Genomic DNA, 23807 nt, shown 5'->3' with positions numbered 1-23807 from the left:
ACAGGATTTAAAATAAAAATTTTATTTTATATTGGAGGATAGTTGATTTACAATGTTGTGTTAGTTTCAGGTGTACAGCAAAGTGATTCAGTTATGCATATAACCATTCTTTTTCAGATTCTTTTCCCAAATAGGTTATTACAGAATATTGAGTAGAGTTCCCTGTGCTATACAGTAGGTCCTTGTTCATTATCTATTTTATGTATAGCAGTGAGTATATGAGTATATGATCCCAAACTCCTAATTTATCCCTCACCGCCCACCTTTCCCCTTTGGTAACTGTAAGTTTGTGAGTCTGTTTCTATTTTGTAAATAAGTTCATTTGTATCATTCTTTTAGATTCCACATATAAGTGATATCATATGATATTTGTATTTCTCTGTCTGATTTACTTCACTTAGTAAAATAATCTCTAGGTACATCCATGTTGCTGCAAGTGGCATTATTTCATTCCTTTTTACGGCTGAGTAGAGGATTGTTTTTATTTTTTTATTTTATTTTATTAAATTTATTTATTTATTTCTGGCTGCATTGGGTCTTCGTTGCTGCGTGTGGGCTTTCTCTAGTTGTGGTGAGTGGGGGCTACTCTTCATTGCGGTGCGTGGGCTTCTCATTGCTATGGCTTCTCTCATTGCAGAGCAACGGCTCTAGGTGCGTGGGCTTCAGTGATTGTGGCTCGTGGGCTCTAGAGCACAGGCTCAGTAGTTGTGGTGCATGGGCTTAGTTGCTCCACAGCATGTGGGATCTTCCCTGACCAGGGTTTGAACCCATGTCCCCTGCATTGGCAGGTGGATTCTTAACCACTGAGCCACCAGGGAAGCCTGAGGATTGTTTTTAGAATTAAGCTTAACTCAGTATTTGAAAACAGTAAGTACCCAATAAATGTTAGCTGTTGCTGATGTTATTATAAAAGGAAGGATAATATTATGCAAAATCCCAGATCTTATACAGAGAAAGAACACTGCAAGTAGCTCTGGTATCTGCCAGTCTTTCCTGGGATCCATGGAGGGTGCTATGGGGAGGTAGTGGTCACAATAATCAGAGGATAAATAACACAATGGTGAATTCCCCTTACTCTTGTCTGGAATATGTAGAGGATTTATTTCAGAAACTTAAAAAATCTTATGAATAATTTTGTAGTGAGTAATTATTTTGAATAGGAAAGTAGACAGCGAACTACTAGGCATTTCATATGTTAAAACTTCCTCATGGCATTCACTCTTGAAGTAATGGCGTTTATGAACCTAATAACCAGAGAAAGACGTCAGGAAAGACTATAAAATAGTTTATAATTCTTGCTTTAATTTTAGTCTGGCAACTATAATAGAAACTCCATTGTTTGAACAAAAGAACTTTTAAAATTCTAAAGCCTTTAAAGTCTATTTTCAGGATTGGCTAAACCTGGGGTTACTTAATAATTTGATTACCTATTATCTTTCTTTCTGAAGTTTTCTGAAGATTAACATCATAAAGAGCCTTATTTTTCAGTTAGGTCACTGTCCAACAGAATATACAGAAATTTTAAAAGTTCCATTCCAACTCTTTGTGGAGCACTAAATACAGATTTTCTTTTTTGTCAAATTCTTTATAAAATTACCTCATTTTGTAAGGAAACTAAGGCTTAGCATGTCCTAGGAACAATACCAGTAAATTACAGAGCCAGTAAATGTAGGAGGGCTGTCTTGCTCCTACAGAATAATCTACCCTTTTGCCTCTAAAAATATAAAACAGATGGAAAAAAATGGGTATTACTTAAATAAAGTTATAAGATAGAAAAGAATAAAATGAAATAGGATCAAAACAAAATGAAAATTTTTAGTAAAATCATGAAGGACTCTGTGCTACCTAACTGTGTTACAGGTTATAGCATGTTTTAACAGAATTTGATATAAAAATATATGAAATTAGAGGCATTTTGTAAAGAGATATGAAAACATTTAAAAAAGCTAAACAAATCTCTTAAAGATTTAAAAATTTAATCTGATATATTTTAGAGCTTTATTGCGTTATAATTTTCATGCAATAAGCTGCACATATTTAAAATGTACAATTTGAAAAGTTTAGACATAACTACACACCCATGAAACCTTCACCACAGTCAACATAGTGAACATATCCATTACCCCTGTAAGTTTTCTCCTGCTTTTGTATTCCGTTTCTTCTATACCTCTCAGCTGCCAGTGCTCTTCCACTAAAACCACTCATGTGTTTTCTGTCACTATAGATTGTTTTGCAATTTCTAGAGTTTTCTTTTAATAAATGGAATCACATAGTATGTGCTCTTTTCGTCTGGATTCTTTTGCTCAACATAATTACTTTGAGATTTATTCATTCTGTTGCATGAATTAATATTTCATTCATTTTCATTGCTGAGTAGTATTCCATTGTATGGATATACCAAAATTTATCTGTTGACGTAAGTTTGGGTCATTCCAAGTTTGGGGCTATTACAAATAAAGCTACTATAAATACCCACATACAAGACTTTGTGTGAACATATGCTTTCATTTCTCTTGGGTAAAAACCTAGAAAAGGAGTGGCTGGATCACAGTAGGTATATGTTTAACTTTTTAAAAAACTGCAAAATGATTTTCTGAAGTGGGATTACTAATTTTTTATTCCCACCAACAAAATGTGGAGTTCTAGATGCTCCACATCATCACCAATACTTGGTACAGTCTTTTTAGATATAACCATTCTAACAGATGTATCATGACATCTCGGTTATGATTTAATTTGCATTTCTCTAATGCCTAATGATTTTAGGCACCTTTTTGTGTGCTCATTTCCCATATGCATATCTTCTTTGGCAAATGTCTATTAAAATCTTCTGCCCATTTTTCAATTGGGTTATTGGTATTTTTATTACTGTGCTTTGGGAGTTCTTTGTATATTCTGGACACAGTCCTTTATCACATATGTGACACAAATATTTTCTTCCAGTTTATGGCCTATGTTTTCATTTCTTAAAAAGTTTTACAGGGAATTCCCTGGCGGTCCAGTGGTTAGGACTCAGCGCTTTCACAGCTGGAGTCCAGGTTCGATCCCTGGTCAGGGAACTAAGATCCATGTGGTGCAGCCAAAAAAGGAAGTTTTACAAATAGCAATTTTATGGATTTTGGTGAAGTCTAATTTATCAATTTTTTTCTTTTATGAATTGTGTTTTTGGTGTTTATAGCAAGGAAATCTTTGCTTAATTCAAAGTAATAAAGATTTTCTACTGTATTTTCTTATGAAAAGTTTCTAACTTTAGGTTCTTCAGTAAGGTCTGTATTCCATTTATAGTTAATTTTCATCTGTGCTTTGAGGTATGGATTGAGGATGAGTCTTTTGAATAGATATGTAATTCTTTCAGCATCATTTCTTAAAAGGACTATACATTCTCTGTTGAACTGCCTTTGCCACTTTTGTCTAAACAGTTGACCATATGTGTGTGGGTCTATTTCTTGACACTCTATTCTGCTCTATTGATCTATTTGTCTATTTTTGTTCCAATAGCACATTATTTTGATTACTATAGCTTTGTATTAAAAATTGGAATTAGGAATTATAAATCCTACAACTTTGTTCTTTTTAAAAGTTGTTTTATCCATTTTATCCTTTTGAATTTCCATCTAGAATCAGATTGTCAAATTTTACAAAAAAGCCTGCTAAGATGTTTACTGGGATTGCCTTGAACATATAGACCAATTTGGGGAGAACTGACATCTTAATAATATTGAATTTTTTTATTCACATACATGGTATTTCTCTCTATTTAGGTCTGCTTCCATTTTTCTTAGTAATATTTTATATATTTCAGTGTGGGGGTCTTATAATCTTTATCAAATTTATACCCAAGTATTTAATATTTTTGATACTACTGTACATGACACTGTTTTGAATTTCATTTTCCTACTTTTTGTTTTTAGATTATAGAATTAGAGTTGATTTTTATATATTGATCACATATTCTGATCAGTTGTCAGCCAAACTCAGTTGTCAGTTGTAGTACCTTTTTTTGGTGTGACACCATAGTACCTTTTCTTGTGGATTCCATAGAATGATAATCATGTTGTAATTATGTTGTTTGTGAATAAAGACAGTTTTATATCTTTCTTTTCTATATGGATGCCTTTTATTTTCTGGTCCTATTGCACAGGCTGGAACTTTCAGTTGAGTAGAAGTGGTGAAAGTGTACATACTTGCCTCATTCCTGATCTTTCACCATTTAGTATATTGTCAGCTGTAGATTTTTGGTTGATTCCCTCTATCAGGTTGAGAGAATTTCTTTAAATTCCTAGTTTCCTGAGAGTTATCAGGAATGGATGGTGCATTTTGCCAAATGAGCTTTTTGCTTTGATTGAGATGATTGGATAGTTTTTTCTTTTATATTTTTAGTAAGGGAAATTACATTAATTTCTGAACTTTAAACCAAGCTTGCATTCCTTGGATAAACCCTACTTGGTGATGATGTATTATTCTTTTCATACATTGTTGGTTAGATTTGCTAAAATTTTGTTAACAATTTTTCCATCTGTGTTCATAAAGGATATTTGTCTATAATTTTCTTTTCTTGTAATAGCTCTAATTTTGATATCAGAGTAATGTTGTGCTCAGAATGGAATCTTCTTCCTCTTCAATTTTCTACTTCATAGAATTCACAAGTAAAGCCACCTGGGCCTTCAGTTTTCTTTATGAAAAAGGTTTTAACTTCAAATTCAATTTCTTTTTAATTGATATAAGATTATTCAAGCTATTATTTTATTCTTGAGTAGGCTTTGGTAGTTTGTGTCCTTCAAAGAATTTGTCCATTTCATTGGAGTTGTAGGATTAGTTTCCATAAGATTACTTTATTATTCTTTTAATAGCTATAGAATCTGTAGTGATATCACCACTCTCATTCTTAATATTGGTAATTTGTGTCTTCTCTCTTTTCATTTGCTCAGTCAGTCCAGAGCTTTTCAGTTTATTGATGTTCTCAAAGAAGCAGGTTTGGATTTCATTGATGTTTCTTCTTTATAATTATTTTCTTCCTTTTAGTTTCTTTTTTTTTTTCTTGCGGTATGCGGGCCTCTCACTGTTGTGGCCTCTCCCGTTGCGGAGCACAGGCTCTGGACATGCAGGCTCAGCGGCCATGGCTCACGGGCCCAGCCGCTCCGCGGCATGTGGGATCTTCCCGAACTGGGACACGAACCTGTGTCCCCTGCATCAGCAGGCGGACTCTCAACCACTGCGCCACCAGGGAAGCACCCTTCTAGTTTCTTAAAGGGGAAGTTTATTCATTTGAGATCTTTCTTTTTAATATAATATAGGTGTTTAGTAGTATAAATTTCTTCCTCAGTACCACTTTAATCTTCATACCACATGTTTTGATTATGTTTGGTTTTTATTTTCATTCAGTTCAAAATACTTTTGAATTTCTCTTTTGATATCTTCTTTGATTATGTATTATTGAGAAGTGAGTTATTTAGCTTCCAAATATTTCAAGATTTCCCAGGCCACTTTTATTCTTGATTTCTGATTTAATTCTATTTTGGTCAGGTAATATACTTTGCATTACTTGAAATTTTTAAAGTTTGTTGAGACTTGTGTTATGATCTATCTTGGTAAATGTTTCAGGTACATTTGAAAAGAATGTGTATTTTTCTGTTGATAGGTGGATTCTTGCATAAATGTCTGTTAGTTGGTTGTCAGCTTGGTTGTTGTCAAGTTAGTTGACAGTGCTATTAAAGTCATCTATATCCCAGTTGAATTTTTATCTACCTATTCTATCAATATTTAAGAGAGGGTATTAAAATCTGTGAATATAATTGTGAATTTGTCTGTTTCTTTTTTCAGTTCTTGATAGGTGGATCCTTTTATAATTTTCAAATAACCTTCTTTATCCCGGGTAACTTTTTTGCTCTGGAATATACTTTGACTGCCACTAACATCACAGTCTACCTTCAAGTAATATAATAGTATATACCATTTAAGAACCTTGAATAGAATACTGCCATTTCCAGTCTTTTGGCTATTGTTTTTATACATTTTTACCTTTACCCCACACTATAATGCTTTTTTTCTTTAAAGTAGATTATTTAAAAAACATTATTGATACTCTTCATTCCTTTGTATAGGTAGAACATTTTTTTTTTTTTTTGCGGTACGCAGGCCTCTCACCGCTGCGGCCTCTCCCGCTGTGGAGCACAGGCTCCGGATGCGCAGGCTCAGCGGCCATGGCACACAGGCCCAGCCGCTCTGCGGCATGTGGTATCCTCCCAGACCGGGGCACGAACCCGTGTCTCCCGCATCAGCAGGCTGACCCTCAACCACTGCGCCACCAGGGAAGCCCCTAGATAGAACATTTTGATACTCTTCATTCCTTTGTATAGATTCAGATTTCCACCTGGTACCATTTTCTTTTGCCTGAAGGACTTCCTTTAACATTTCTTGTAGTCTGCACTACATCTACAGGTGATGAATTGTTTTAGCCTTCTTTTACCTAAAAATTCTGCATGTTGCCTTCATTTTTGAAAGGTATTTTTCTGCAGGTAGTATTCTAATTTGAGTTTTTTTCCTTTCATTACTTTAAAGATATTGCTCTATTGTCTTATGGTTTGCATTGTTTCTAATGAGAACTCTGTGATATTTCTTGTTTTTTCCTTTATACAAATTGTGATGATTTTCTCTGGATGCTTTATAATTTTTCTCCTTGTCACTGTTTTTAAGCAATTTGACTATGGTGTGCCTTGGAGTAGTGTTCCTTCTGTTTCTTGCGCTTGGAATCTATTGAGCTTCTTAGATCTGTGGGTTTTCAGTTTTCATCAAATTTGGAAAATTTTTTTCATTATTTGTTCAAATGATTTTTGGTTCCCTTTCCCCTTTGGGAACATATAAAATATAGTTATAATAATTGTTTAATGTTCCTACTATTTCTATCAAGTGTGTCATTTCTGGGTCTATTTCTATTGATTGATTTTTTTTCTTCATTTTGGGTACTATTTTCCTGCTGTTTTTCTTGCCTGGAGATTTTTGATTAGATGCCAGACATTGTAAATTTTACTCATTGGTTATTTTTGAATTCTTATACATATTATTGAACCTTGTTCTGGAACACATTTAAATTACTTGGAAACAGTTTGATACTTTTGAAATTTGCTGTTGGGTCTTGTTTGCTGGGCTCAGAGCTGAGTTTAGTCTGGGAATAATTTTCCTACGCTGAGTTAATACTTTTCTTAAGATTCAACTAAATTCCCCATGAATTTAGAGATTCCTCACTTTGGTTGGTTTAATAAGAACTATTCCTGGCCCTTTGTGAGCTCCAAGAATTTTTCCTTCTTATACTTTCCTTTGCCTTTGTCAGTTTTCTCAGTAAATGCACTAATTAGTACTCAGATGAAGAGTCAAGGGAGAACCTCTGCATATTTGTGGAACTCTCTCTCTGAGCTGCTCTCTTCCCTCTACTTCTTTGCTCTGAAGACTGCCTACTTTGGCCTCTTGGGCTCTGCCTAGGTTCCCGTTCCAGCTCTTAGGCTTATAACTTGACAGTAACCTGGGTCAATGATAAGATTCATTTCATTTGTTTCCCTTTCCTCAGGGATCACTGTCTTGTTATGCCTGATGTCCAGTGTTAGAAGACTGTTTCACATACTTTTTTCTAGTTTATGAGGTGTGTCAAGCGGGAAGGTAAATCTTGTCCCTGTTAACCTATCTTGGCTGGAAGTAGAAATCTCTAATTTCATCTGGTTTCCACAGCAATTGACGTAAATGATCTATTCCTCTTTTTGTAGTACTTTTCTTAGTTGGCTTCTATGATGCCACACAATATTAGCTTTCTATTTATTTTCCAGCCATTCTTTAGGTGTCCTGTTCTGGCTACTGCTTTTCTACCTGAATTTAAATTTTGCAGTATCCTGGGTCTCAATCTCCTGTCCTAGTTGCTCCTCCATCTATTCTTTCTCCTTAGACTGCTTTAGTCAGGCATATCAGTCCATTTGTTTTCACCACTATCATCTCTTCTCTGCTCTGCTCTCCCTGATCCCACTTTGGCTCCCAAGTGCCATTCTCCACACAGCAGCCACATCAAGCAACTCAGTTCATGCACTCTTCTGAATAAGACCCTCTCATGCAACAGGTTTTTTTTTTTAAGTAGATTAAACTTTTTTTTTAATTTGAGTATAGTTGATTTACAATGTTGTGTTAGTTTCAGGTGTATAGCAAAGTGAATCAGTTCTACATATACCTATATCTACTCTTTTTTAGATTCCTTTCCCATGTGGGTCATTAGAGTTCTTAACCTGTTTGTGTCATGGACCCCTTCAGAAAACTGATGAAGTCTATGGAATCCTTCCTAGAAGAATTTATAACAATGTACCAAATAACACATCTCAAAGAAAGCCAATTATATTGAGATATAATATTTAAAATGTTTAACAAAAAATTCAAAGCTCTGATACAGTTATGTGCTTCATTATTGGCACATTAAATAACAAGATCTAATAGTGATGAATATAAAGATATTCTGGGGAATTCCCTGGTGGATTAGGGCTCTGTGCTTCCACTTCAGGGAGGATGGGTTAGATTCCTGGTTGGGGAACTTAGATCCCGCATACTGCATGGCATGGCCAAAAAAAAAATAAAAAAAGATATTCTAAGATATCTGTAATAACTATAATGTGATATAAATATTTCTGTGATTTTCATTGGCGACATCGCAGGCCCTGGTAATACTAATGTAGTCTGTTATTTATATTCATAATTAAAGTAAATTAAATTTCTATCAAGTATAGGTAGAAAAAATAGTTGTGATTTTTTTTTGCCCATTCAGGTTAATTCCTGTGAGTCATAAACCACTGGTTAAAAACCCCCAATGACATTCTGTTAGAGTAAGAATAGAATCCAAAATTGTTTTTATGTCCTACAAGGTGCTACATGATCTGGTCCCTGAGTATCTCATACACTTCTCTGCTCACCTCTCTCCTCCTTAGTCACTGTGGCTCCCAATTCCAGGCCCTTATGTTTGCTGATTCCCCTGTTCAAAATAATACCAGCTCTGTCCTGGTTACTGATTTTTTGCTTCTCAGGTCCAAATTCATCCTTTTGTCTGATAAACTTTTCTCTTTTACCACTTGGTAAGATGTCAAGCTCCGTCAGTAGAGGCTGCTGGAAAGACATTGTAGGAGGGGATTATTCTTCCTGCTCTTACCGGTAGCTTACTGGGAAAGCTCCTGCAAGATGAACTTTTTTCTCCGCTGTTTTGCCTGAACAGTTTTTTCAGAGTTGGGTGCCTGTAGAGTGCAATTTTCTTCTGTGTTTGGCCATCAAGCGCTTTCTCCAGCTCTTGGCTTACCCATTAGAAGTGTAGCCATGGGGCCCAGACAGCACAGGCTTATGTTTCAGCCAGGTCGCTGATGTCTGCACCTCTTATACACAGAACTGCACTTGACTCCTGCAGAAGGCAACCTCTCCAGCCCCTGGTTTCAGCAGTGCCCAGTAGCTTCTCCTGGCACCTAGTGGGTTTTGAAGCTCAGAACCTCCCTGTGGAAGGTCTCCCTTGGCACCTTGGAGGACAGATTTCAAGCAAGCTCCACCAGTGAGGTACCTGGGCATCTTCTCTGCTATCCAGTGAGCCAAAGCTGTGCCCTTTGCAGTAAGGCCTGTATCTCCACTTCAGTTTCGGGCAATAATGAATGCTCTTCCTTGGGTCTCTTTTCACCCCAGGGGTGGTAGTTGGTACTTTTTATTATGACCTCTGAATTCTTTAGAGTTCTCTTAATTTCCACTAGCCAATTCCTATTACTCCAATTCCCTACTGATTCATTACACTAAACTTTCTCTGTTCAAATCATTGTGTGGTTTCTGTCTTCTGACTCAACCCAGACTAATATAACCTCCCATTAACTATTCTAAAATCTTGTTTCACATTTTTCATTTCGTTATTCACTTAAAAAATTTTTTTTTTTTTTGCGGTACTAGGGCCTCTCACTGTTGTGGCCTCTCCCGTTGCAGAGCACAGGCTCCGGACGCGCAGGCTCAGCGGCCATGGCTCACGGGCCTAACCGCTCCGTGGCATGTGGGATCTTCCCGGACCGGGGCACGAACCCGCGTCCCCTGCATCGGCAGGCGGACTCTCAACCGCTGCGCCACCAGGGAAGCCCTCGTTATTCATTTTTATAGTCCCTTCATTTCCTTGTTCACTTTTCACTGCAATACCACAGGCTGAAAGAACCCTTTACAAATATGGCCATGGAGCTGGTGCTTGGCTTGTTTCAGTTCTTGGTTGTTAATACTATCTTTCCAGGCTCTCAGCTTTGTACTCGGTATAGCTCCAGGCACTGGTAACCAAGTTTGTAGCCTCCTGTTAAGAGTAGGTCCATGACTGTAGCACAGCTCACCACTTTATACTTTTGCTCTATTTCTGGTTGGTAGAGATCTTGTTTTGGAGCCTGGGTATATCTAATTGGCTTTTCTCTTTTTATGTTTTATGTATCATTCCTGTGTGTATGGAGCAGAGCAGTTGTATCAGAGTGTAAATTTACCCTACCATTTTCTCCAAAGTCTGGAAATTGCTTTTTAATTTTATGAATTTCATCTTTCTTAGGTTTTGAAAATCCACTTTATAGACCTAGTGAATTTGCAGACTTTGAGGTAGATTTTCACTTTGTTTGCAGCAATTACGGTGGCAGGTCCAACAGCTATTAATAGATGTTTTCACACAGTGTTTTTACAATATGGTACAAACCCTTTTACTGTATTCTTATACTCAGGCCTTTTGCCATATGGCAAATTATCTATGCTATTATTTACTTAATATTTTTCTTTGCATGTTTATGTAAATGATTATTATTATTATTAGTTTTTGGCTTTCAAATGCATTTTATTTATTTATTTTTTTATACTTAGGTTTTTTTTTTACATCTTTACTAGAGTATAATTGCTTTACAATGGTGTGTTAGTTTCTGCTTTATAACAAAGTGAATCAGTTATACATATATATATGTTCCCATATCTCTTCCCTCTTGCGTCTCCCTCCCTCCCACCCTCCCTATCCCACCCCTCCAGGCGGTCACAAAGCACCAAGCTGATCTCCCTGTGCTATGCAGCTGCTTCCCACTAGCTATCTACCTTACGTTTGGTAGTGTATATTTTAAAGAAAATTAATAGATAAGAAAAAATATAGGGGCTTCCCTGGTGGCACAGTGGTTGAGAGTCCGCCTGCCGATGTGGGGGACACGGGTTCGTGCCCCGGTCCGGGAAGATCCCACATGCCGCGGAGCGGCTGGGCCCGTGAGCCATGGCCGCTGAGCCTGCGCGTCCGGAGCCTGTGCTCCGCAACGGGAGAGGCCACAACAGTGAGAGGCCTGCGTACCGCCAAAAAAAAATTATATATATGTATATATATATATATATATATGTTATATATATATATATGTTATATATATATAAGTGTGTGTGAATGCTATGTATGACCACGTACCTAAATGGAAAGTACTGAATCTAGAATTAAAAGCAGTAGACTGGCAATGCCGGAGAAGGGCAGAGGAGGAGGTTTGGGGCAGATAATCCCAGGGCTTCAGGCTGATAATTGGCAGATGAGACCGAGAAGAGTGGGTAGGAAGATGGTGGGAATAGTTAATGGGCGGTCAACCTCAAGTATCTGTCAGACCCAAGGAGAAGAAGGGAATTCCAGTTTGGGAGGAAATAGTGGACCAAAGAGAGGAGTGGGATGATGTGGAAACTGGTGGTTAGGAAGACAGAAGCTAATATTCAGGGGCTGGATGAGAGATTTCATGGTGTCTGAGGTTAGTTAGTTAGATAGTTGGTAACATGATAGTTGGTAACAAGTTACCAACATGTTGGTAACTTGTGATAGTTGAACCATTACCTCTTTATTTTGGATGGATTCCTCAGACTTGTCAGTAAAGTCTGACTTGATGCTCTTCATAGAGCACAGAGGAATTGAGCTGATATCTTTTTCAGTAGAGTATGCCATTGAGTTCATCTGTTCATCAGCATTTTTAATATCCTAAATGAAGAATATACATGTTACCACTAGAAGAATGCCTTAAAAATTCAAAGCAACTTTATTAAGCATCCCTCTAAAATTGTACTGCTTCTGTTATTGAAAGTGGTGTATTCCTGAGCAGTTCTTGCTAACGTTTTCGGACTCGATACAGAGACAGTAAGTCCAACTCATACTAAAATGTTAGTGAGTAACAATAGCTTTTATTGTGCCTTTTCCCCCAAAGACCTGTACAATTAACTAGAGAAAACAATGTCTTAATTCAAAACAATTATTCCACTAGCAAGGACGGATCTTAGTAAAAGGAATTTGTGAGGGAGATGACTCAAATATACCCTCTCTCTGATCCCTTCTTCCCAGCCTTCTGTGGAGCTTACAAATTGATAACATATAGCAAGGCAGTTAAATGTGAGGTTGGTCCTGGGCCTGAGATAGATCTCAGGAGACAATAACATTTTCCAGGCTTGCCACTGCTGCCCATTCCAATCTGACCAAAAAGCAAAATTGGTGGGTCCACCTCCAAAAGAATGAGAAATTCCGAAGCCATCAAGTTAACCTTAAAGCTGCTTAAATCATAGAATAGGATAAAGTTCTAAACCAGATTGCTCTAAGTCTAGTTTTTTTTTTTCTTGTTACTCCAAGAAATAAGACCAGTTTCAGTGAAATAAAGGAGTTACGTATTCTCTGCTTATCTGAATGTGGTGCGAGTAAATTTGTGACTTCCTCGTGAAGAGATGGGAGGAGGGGAGAAGACAGAAATGAAGAGGCCAGTTGGGGTGATGGTGGCCCTGACCATGGTGGGGAGTAGAGATGGAAAGACTTAGATAATTTTGGGTGCAAGGGAGAGTATGTACACGGAAGGTTTCCCAGGGACACTGTGATTCTTTAACAAGAGTAACAACTGTTAATCAGGCATTTCAAACTAACATGAACTTTAACCAGCTATCCTAATATCTTTAATCAGATATTCCTTTATGCTATCACTTTCCTTTTTTCAGTAAATTTCTCTACCGAGAAAGAAATTTTTTATTTGGCATTTTTTTCAGGAGCTATTTACTTTGTGCCAAGTTTAAAATAAAATTTTTACTTCTCATAATACAATTTTCTAAAGAGGTGCTTTAACAGATCAAAGACAATTCCTTTTCCTGAGAAGGCTGCTAGACAAAATAAGAATGACAAGAAGTTTTGGTATGTATGTGTCTCTACCAGTTTTTATTTCACTTTTGTGTGAAAACTCACTAAAGGAAGCTCACAGACTCACTATGTCTGTAAATAATTATGTACATCCTAGATAAATAATTACAGCATTGAATCTGTACCTGATTACAGCAATAACCATGGTTTGAACTTTCTTTAAAAGTTTGATTGGATAACAAACGCTAATGCTAAGAATGGTAATATAATAAAATTTATTATGCTAACAATAATTCTAGGTACTTTACATAATTGAACTCATTTACTACTCAATGTAATTAATTAATACGTTATTATTTTCCTCACTTTACAGTTTAGAAAACTGAGGCACAGAGAATTTCAACAACTTACCCACAGTCCTAAAACTATTAAATGGCAGAGTAAGGATTTCAACTTGCTGTGTCTCCAGAGCTTGTGACTGTAACCATTTTCCTATGCTGCTTTTTGGGATTGATTTTCTTAGCAGCATTAACTTTGTAATACATATGAAAATCATGAATTGTCATCAATTAATTCATTTGGACACTATAGGCAATAGTGGCAAATAAATGCATCCAGAGTTTCAGAAATGTGGTACTGTTTATGTAGATATCACGTATGTTATGTTTACTATATATTTCCCAGAATATTAGAGCTGTTCATTGAGTATTAATATTTAAAATTGTATTATTATATCAGAATGAAAATTATTTTAGGTAATCAGAGAGTACTAATCCATTTTGAATATGGTATTTTAAATTTTTATACACTTATACCACAAACACTCCATTTTTGTTTTCCTTATGTTGTGGAACTCTTTCACCTAACACCTAAAAATGGAGTTTTAATTTAGTTATAATGAAAAATAAAGAAGTGTTGCTTCAAAGAAAGATCTGAGTGTAGTAGTTTTTTAAAATCTCAAAGTAGTGTTAATTTGACCACAGTTATTTCCTTTTATTGTTACAACTATTAGTTTGAAGATACTGAACTTAATAACTTCATAAATTATTAATTCTACTGTGGAATGAAAATCATGAAAATTCAACTGGCAAATAACATGTACATTTTATTTTTAAAGAAAAATATAGACTAATATAAAATAAAATCGGAATCAAGCGTTTTTAAATCAATATAAGATTACATTTTCAAACTTTTAATTTTTTTTTATTATCATTGCTTTAGAGGATGTGTTTAAAAATCCTTCATTCTAGAATTGTGGAGAAAGCTGGGGTTTGAAATTCTAAGTTTGATGAGATGGAGACTCATAACTTTCTAAATTTCCTAATTTGTGAAATAATAATATTGATATCAAAAATATAATCAGAAAGTTGAAGAAGTAAAATAAACCAAAAAAGGTTGATATTAGTTGTCTGCAGAAGACCCCTTGGAAAGAAGGCTGCCTTCCAGACCAAGAGATGAAGGCAGAATGAAGAAGAGAGCTAGAGCCTAATCACTATCACTTACGTTAATGCACCCTAATGGAAGAACCATGTGAAATTCAGTAGGCTGGGTCATATGCATGCAAACATGTGGATCCTCAAAAACAGGAGTTTGTCAGTGTGCCTCCAGGATTATCGTGCCTCCTCTTCATTGCCTAATATGAGCTTTCTGGTCTCCCTGTGAGAATTTGATGTATACACGGTATGGATATATGTGTGCATCCTTTCATTCAGCAGATAGATTTTGAGTGTGCCAAGCACTGGGGTAGGTGCTTCCGACACAGGAAGTCTCAGCCTTTTCATAATCTGACCTTCATTATCCAAATTTTCCATTATTCCCCCAACACTCATTACTCATGGCAGGCTGGTCTCCTTTCTGTTTAGTTACAAACCAAGTTCCTTATTACTTCCACATTACCTAGATTTCTCCTCCTTTTCCACCTCTTACCTTTATAATTTTTAAAATTTTATTTATCTATTTTTGGCTGCATTGGGTCTTCATTGCTGCGCACGGGCTTTCTCTAGTTGTGGCGAGTGGGGGCTACTCTTTTTTATGGTGCATGGGCTTCTCATTGTGGTGGCTTCTCTTGTTGTGGAGCATGGGCTCTAGGAGCACAGGCCTCAGTAATTGCAGCATGCAGGCTCAGTAGTTGTGGCGCACGGGCTTAGTTGCTCCACAGCATGTGGGATCTTCCCAGACCAGGGATTGAACCCGTGTCCCCTGCATTGGCAGGCGGATTCTTAACCACTGCGCCACCAGGGAAATCCCCCTCCTACCTTCTTGCCTTCAAGATTTCTTCATGAATACTTCCATGGGTAATCTAGTTCCCTATATCCCCATCAATCTTGCTTCTTATTTCTACAACTTGTAACATCTGTATGCATCATTCTGCATTTTGCCTCTGTAGCTAAGTTTTAAGTCTTTAAGTAGGGATTGTGTGTTATATTTCTTTGTGTTTTAACAAAAAGATCACGGAATATAGAGTTAGATTGCTCTGGATCTGCCACATACAAGATTTGAAGCCTATTTGTAGTGTGCCTGGCAAATATTAGGTACTATGTAACAATTAGTTCTTTAACTTTCATCATTGTCTAGCACAATGCTGAGGATATTAGACTCACTGAATTTCTTCACTAAGGAACTATAAATAAACCTTGGTTGCCTTGTGAAACCTAAGATTATAATTCAAGACTTCTATTTTCTAGCATGGCGTGATTTCTGAAAAGTCAAAAAAAATCTGCAAACATACATTATGTCATGTAAACATTACCTGTGACATTGCAAGTGAATAATATAGACCCTGTTTTGCCATTTCCACCACCATCCCATCTTTTATAGTCACAATCATATCTACACTTCGAATAGTGGAAAGCCGGTGAGCTACCACAATTGTAGTCCGACCTTCACTTGCCTATAAAACAATAAGCAAAGAAAATAAATATAAATTAGCAGAAATAACAAACTCTGAATATTCAAGAAAACTTCTTATAGTATTATTTGAGTATCAAAGAATCTTACCTCTGGATATAGAAGTTTGAAAACTTTGATTAGGGAGGCCAATAGAAATTAAAATAAAAAGGCAGGAAGTTAGGTTCCAAACTGGTGGATTTATAAAACCATAGTATCTTAGAACTAGAAAGGAAACTACAGACCATTTAATCTGAGCCACCTAACAACCGCCTGGCTATTAGTAACTAAAAATAACTAAGTTTAAGTAACTTAAACTTAGTATTTCTTATTTTTTCATCTCTAAAATGGGGTACAGATTCAAGATAATATGTTTTTGACTTTTTAACAAATATTATATATCAATACATACGGAAAAGTACACATAAGTGTACAGATAATGCACTTTCACAAACCAATTACATCCAGATGCATAGTACCCCGATTACAAAACAGATCATTACCAGCACCCTGAAACCCTCTTCAAGCTCTCTTCTAATCACTGTTACCACTCACCTACACCAACGGTAACCACCCTCCTAACTTCTAACAGCTTAGATTTATTTTGTTTAGTTATTTTCTTTTATATAAATGGAATTATACAGTACATACCCTTCTATGTCCAGGCATTTTTGTTTAACATTATGTTTTTGAGATTCATCCATTTTGTTTTATATCATTGGAGATCATTCTTATTGCTGAATAGTATTGCATTGTGTGAAGATACCACAATTTATTTTCCATTCTACTGGTCATTGACATTTGGGTAGTTTCAGGGTTTTCCTATTATGAATAGATTCCTACACATATTTACTTGGTGAACATATGTCCCCAATTCTAGTAGATGTATACCTAGGAGGGGAATTATTGAGTCATATGCTCAGCTATTTTAGATTCTGCCAAACAGCTTTTCAAAGTGGTTGTCCCAGTTTATAAATGTTTTCCAACAGTGAAAGAGAGTTACGTTTACTCTATATTCTCACCAACACTTGGTATTTTCTTTGTCTGGCAGGTGAATACTATCATATTGTGGCTTTTATTTGCACTTTCCTGGTGACTGATAAAATTCAAAAACTTTTCATATCGTTAGTGGCAATTTGGATATTCTCTCCTGTGAACTGTATGTTTTTGTTTTTCTATTGGAACTATCTTTTTCTTGTCAATTTTCAGAAGTTGTTTATATAGTCTATATATGAGGACTTTGTCAGATACTATGTATTACAATTATTTTTCCCCCTCTATACTGTTGTTTTCGCTCTCAATGGTGTCTTTTGATGAATAAAATTTAAAATTTTAATGAAGTCCAATTTATCAACCTTTCTCTAATAATTTATATTGTGTCATGTTTAAGAAATCTTTATCTACTCCAACGTCACATGAATGTTTTTCTATCTTTTACAATCTTTATCATTTTGCCTTTCATATGTAGATCTATAATTCATCTGGAATTGACTTTTGTGTGTGGTGTCAAGTAGGAGTCAATGGACATTTCCCTATGTAGTTAACCAATTGTCCCAGCAGAATTTTTTGGAAAAAAAAATCCTTTCTCTATTGCACTACAGAGAAGTTTTTGTTATTAAATCAGGTGACCATTATTTTGGGTCTGTTTCTGTATTCTGTATATTGTTCTACTATTCAGTTTGTCTATAGGTCTTTATATATACTAATCTAAGTCTTCTAGCTTTATTGCTACTCTACAAGATTGTCTTAACTATTCCTAAGGTAATATATTTTTTGTAAATGCTTAGCACAATAACCGATACGTTTGGCATACTACAGGCACACTAAAAATTTCTGGATATTCAAGGACTGACAGTTAATATTATTACAATTATTATTACTGCTATTTATTTTTATCATTCTCATATTTTATCCTTATCTATTACAGAGAAGGAAATTGGAGCTCAGAAAACTTTAGAAGCTTGCTCAAGGCTTCAGCCAGTCATGGGAAAGACTGGTATACTAGAATCTGGTATGATGTTCTCTATTCTCTAAAAAGGGTCTCTCCATTGCAGTAGTTGATGAAGGAGATAAGTATTTCTTTCAAACTCCTCTATTCCAAATCTATAAGAGAAGGAAACTTGAAAACAATAGTTATTAAGATTAAATAACACTGTGGAAACAGATTTATAATATAATGTTATATGGAAAAAATACAGGAAAAAAAGTTGCATCATGTTATAACTAAGTTAAAAAAAAAAAAACTATCCATAGAAAAAGACACCTATATAGTAATGTAGCAAAATACTAAGAGTGCCTATATTTAACTATTGGGCCTATGTGTTGTATTCTTCTTGTTTCAATTTTCTCAATTTTATTTAATGTATATGTATTTCATTTTTGTTTAAAAGAAAGCTAAAACAATTTGGAAAAATATATTCCATTTTTAATAGCTTTTGTTTTTATGAGTAATATCTATATGCTCATGAGCAAAAAGTAGGTGCTATTATGAAAAACTGAAAATACACTGTTTTGATTAAAGGCCTTTTTAACTATTATATTTACAGCACCTTATTTAAAATAAAAAAAGGATGAAAGTTATATTCTGATATATTTGGCTAATATTAAGGTGATCATCTCAAGTATCATCAAAAGAAGGACATTCTTGAGTGGGACAAAAGGGGCAAACTGGAAATTTTTCAGGACAACTGGGAGATGTAATTATAACTTAAAATCATTTGAATTTATGGTCTAGGGTCAGGAAAGTTAAAGAGAAATCATATATACCACTCAGGTTCCAAATAGCAGTAGAGAAATGCTTACTACGTATATCGAATATTCTACCTGGGCATTAATTTTAAAAAATACCCAGGGAAATAGGACTGGGAATGAAGACACTATAACTTATCAAACCCAGGTTTCTGCATTAAGCAAATATTGTTACTAAGTTTGGCTCTTGAAACAGACTTATCTGTAAATATCATATATATGTATGCACACATATATTTATGTCAGGAATACATGCACATATATAAACATATTCAATATATGTATAGACATATACATACTTGATGTGTATGCATGCGCATTTTGCATGCACATTTTGTACTCAAGCCAACCAACATGCATGTGCATTTTGTACTCAGCCAACCAACAACCAAGAATGTTATAATTTGGGTTAGTAATGAGGAATGATGCCTAAAGTTCATAGGAGGGGCTAGGTCACTGTATCACAGTCATCTAAAGTTCCTCCTAGTTGTGGTGGCAGAACCAGCTTCATGGGTGTGTGAACTATGCAGTTGCTCAGGGCCCCATGCTTAGAAGGGTCCCACTCTTGGTTTAATGCTCTGCTGTTGCCATCTTGTAATTCTTAATAATTTTTGAGCAGGAGGGCCCATATTTTCATTTTCACTAGGGCCCTACAATCATGTAGCTGGCCCTGATCATTGTTAAAGGTAAAAAGGTTTCCATGTGGGTGTACCTAGCTGGTTTGTCTCAAGCATAGATATTAAGAGAGCTCTTTAAACAGGTAGATAAAAAGAAAAAAAAAGAAAATTTAACATCTATCCAAGGTAGGATTCCTTTTTGTCACGACCTCAATAACATTCTAATAATCAGACTGTAATTATTATTCAAAGCATCTAAATTTGTATTACAGTTAACCTACATCTCCTGTCACATAGAGTAGATAGAATAGATAGTTACTTCTACCCTCAGCAGCCCTACCTGTGTTTCAGACCTCTTTTTTAAAAATACAAGATAATGAGACAATATGACTGGCACCAAATTCCCCTTGATTTTTTTAGTCTGAAAGCAGATCATCACACTGCATGAATAGCTAAGCAAACAACAGACTAGGAATGGAGTCCACTGTTTCAAGTAAAACTCACAATACAGTAACTCTGACATATATAATGATGGACATAACTGTTATTGTATTACATGCTAATTAAGTACAAATGGTAAGCAATCTCATATATAGACCATAAAGAGTACCATGTTTATAGAGGAAATCTTAATTTTCAATAATTTTTTCATCACTTCTGTTCTCTGGAGTCACAGTTTCTAGGTTTGAGTCTTGTTTCTGCCATTTTTGGGGGTCTGCAATCTTAGACTAGTTGCTTAACTTCCCTGAGTCTTAGTTTCCTCATTTGTTAAATGGGGAAAATTATGCTACCTATATTTTAGGGTTATTGCACAGATTAATATCCTTGGTACCATGCCTCAAACATGGAAAGTTTGCAGTAAATAATAGCTTTCATACTATTAACTGTCTTCAGGCTGCAGACCCTTGACTATTTACTGAGAGCAAGCCCAAAGATAAGTCAAGGTCTTTAACTTTGAGAGAGCTAATAAGGGAGGCAGAAAAATAATTACAACGTAAAGTAATAAATCTGTAATTGAAGTTATATAAAAATACCACAGGAGAGCAGAAGTGATTAACTGTCTAGTTGAATGAAGATTGTCAAATAGATGATTTTGAGTAGGGTCTTAATGAAAGAATAGAAGTTTGCCAGGGAGAAAAAGATGAGGGGTAATTATGATAGAGGCTATAGCAAATCAGGCAATTGGGCTTAAAAGGGCATGCATTCAACAGGTGAATGGATAGGTGCACATATACAATGGAATATTACTCAGCCATAAAAAAGAATGAAATAATGCTATTTGCAGCAACATGGATGGATCTAAAGATTATCAAACTACGTGAAATAAGCCAGACAGAGAAAGATAAATATCATATGATATCACTTACATGTGGAATCTAAAAACTGATACAAATGAACTTATTTACAAAACAGAAACAGACTCACAGAAATAGAAAACAAACTTATGGTTACCAAAGGGTAAAGGGGGGGGAAGGGATAAATTAGGAGTTTGGGATTAGCAGATACAAACTATTATATATAAAATAGATAAACAACCAGATCCTACTGTATAGCACAGGAAACAATATTCAACATCTTGTAATAAACTATAATGGAAAAGAATCTGAAAAAGAATATATATATATATATATACACACACACACACACACACACACACACACACACACATACATATATCTGAATCACTTTGCTGTACACCAGAAACTAACACAACATTGTAAACTAACTATACTTCAATTAAAAAAAAGGGCATGGATTTGTGAAGAATATTGAGGTTCACATGTAGCAGAGTTGTTTGAAGAATGGAAGGTCATGGAGCTAGGAATAGAATTTAGGGCTAGTTAACGTAAAGCAATTTTAAAGAGTGTTTCTTCTGTACGGAACAGAATTTACGGGAAGTTTCTGAACAGGGGAAAGGTGTATATAAATGAAATTTGTTCTTTACAAATTATCCATCACTCTGTATTTACATATGGTTTCAGGACTTTTAAGGTCTTTCTAAACCCTTAGATTCTATTTTTTCCATACAAGTTATTTTATCATGTTTTTGAGATTTGAGTGGTTACAAAATAATCAAGGTAAAAATGTTGATGCTGTGGTAAATAGCTACAGACATAATAGTTTGAACTGTCTTTATTGCTTTTTTTCTCTTTTTACTCCTTAAGACAACTTAATTTATATATATATATATGATTAATTATTAACTACTGATGGCAAAAATAATTATTACTTTTGAAAATATCTTACATTTTAAAGAATGTTAGAGTTTAAAAGGTTCTATAACTAACAGTTCTCTGTTTGGTTTTGCTCACACTGTCCCATGAGCTGATTTGGAAAGTATGCTTATTTTCCTCTAAGAGATAGAGAAACTGAGGCTCAGGAAGTTATGTAATGGATGTCAGTCCACATAGCAGGCAGTTGGTAATGCTGAAACGCACACTCAGGTCGTTTGAATGCTTTAAGTCCACAAACCCCGCTGCATCTCTGTGAGATGTCTTCCTGTTAATGTGACTAAAGCCCTTTGCATTGACTGCTTCTTATACCCTACAAGTTTTCTTTTCCTGTACCTTACACCAGCACTAAGTGTAGGCTTTTCATTCGGCCTACTCTTTTTGTACACTTCTGTAAACAGTTTTACACATGAACAAAGTAGAACTATTTAAACTCCTTGTGTTGAAATGCAGGTAATGATGAAAATTACTGATCCTTAATAGTGATCTTACAATACTGAGCATGCATACCAAAGAGCTATTTTCAATTCTATAATATATACTTCATTTAAATAATATTTATAAACTCTACTCTCTAATAGTTTATACTGTATGGTTTTAAAAATGGGTGATTTCTGAATTTTGTGAAATATAAGAAGTAAATATATTGGGAAAGGAGAATACCAAGGCAGTGCCTCAAAAAATGAACAGTCAACTGTATAAAATAAAAGACAGAATTTTCCTTTGAACCAAGATGGAGTATCATGGATAAGATTTATTCTCCCACCTGAAACCAACAAAACAACTGGAAAAATGGTTTTCAAAACACTGAATATTTATTAGGCAATGAAGCACAGTGACCCCTTGAAACACAGAAGGTGAGTACTACAATTGCCCCAGTTTATTTCCTTGAAAGAATTTTCAGGGTGCAGTGTGTGGAGGAGGAATGCAAGTGGAGTTGGTTGACTTGCTGAGTTAAGGAGGTGGGGTTAAGGGTCTGGGAAGACCAAGACAGCAAGAGTTCACAGAGAACAGTGCTAGAGAGGAAAAAAATGCAGAGAGAACTTGGGAAATCTTTAGAGGATCCCTCTCATGTATTCAATGGAGAACTGACTGTAGAAGAATGTGGAAACTACTCAAGGCTAGAGAAGGAGGCACCTGAAAGGATTAGAGGGTATCATACCTGTTCCAACCAGCATGACTGCGAAACTTTATAATTCACGGGGGCATTGGGTAGAGTACTCAAAAGAGTCCTGCCTCCATAGTGGAGAATACTTTGCTTTAGACTAAAAATAGCTCTGGTCTAGCCTAACAAAAATTAAAAGTAAAGAAAAAATGTCAACTTGTTTCTAAGTAAAAGCTGCATCTCTCAGCAAAAGTCAAGAATATTTCTAAGAATATAAAAATAACCAGAATCCTACAAGGTAAAATTCACAATTTTTTTTTTTTTTTTTTTTTTTTGCGGTACGCGGGCCTCTCACTGTTGTGGTCTCTCCCGTTGTGGAGCACAGGCTCTGGACGCGCAGGCTCAGCGGCCATGGTTCACGGGCCCAGCCGCCCCACGGCATGTGGGATCCTCCCGGACTGGGGCACGAACCCGTGTCCCCTGCATCGGCAGGCGGACTCTAAACCACTGTGCCACCAGGGAAGCCCAATTCGCAATTTTTGACACCCAATAACAAATGGCCAGGCATGCAAAAAAGCTAGAAAATACAACTAATAACAAGGAGAAAAATCAATTAATGGAGCCTGCTCCAGAACTAACACAGATGTAAAATTTAGCAGACAAGGACATTAAAGAAATAAATAGCACTGGAAATGGTAAATACATGGGAAATTATATAATTTTTTCCTTATTATTTAAATCTCTTTAAAAATAAATGATTTAAGTAAAAAAAAAAAGAAAACAACAACAGTGAAAACAATGTAGCATTGGGTTTATAATACATGTATAACTTTATAACACATGTATATTACTATTAGATAATTAGATAATTATAATAATAATAGCTTGAAGGCCAGAAATGGAGGAATGGAAGTATACTAATGTAAGTCCTTTTTACTCTATGAGAGGTGATGTAATATCATTTGAAGGTAGATGGTGATAAGTTAAAGGTATATACTATAAACCCTAAACCCATCACTGAAATAACAAAGAGTTATAGCTAATAAACTTACAAAAGAGATGAAAAGGAATCATAAAAAGTACTCAGGTAATCCAAGTGA

The 23807-nt window shown here is 35.5% G+C and overlaps 1 protein-coding gene across 1 annotated transcript in view; it reads right to left on the bottom strand.

The window, feature by feature from the left end:
• Positions 1-23807, bottom strand: part of ABCB5 (ATP binding cassette subfamily B member 5) — a 138311-nt gene that overhangs the window by 43893 nt on the left and 70611 nt on the right. Inside the window, 2 exon segments of the mRNA XM_060156150.1 lie at positions 11849-11989; positions 15870-16010. Coding sequence (XP_060012133.1) covers positions 11849-11989; positions 15870-16010 — 282 coding nt within the window.

The sequence above is a fragment of the Lagenorhynchus albirostris genome, chromosome 8 (assembly GCF_949774975.1).
Source record: "Lagenorhynchus albirostris chromosome 8, mLagAlb1.1, whole genome shotgun sequence".
Classification (NCBI taxonomy): Eukaryota; Metazoa; Chordata; class Mammalia; order Artiodactyla; family Delphinidae; genus Lagenorhynchus; species Lagenorhynchus albirostris.
Note: the sequence above shows the minus strand (reverse complement) of the source record. Positions and strands in the feature narration are given on the sequence as shown.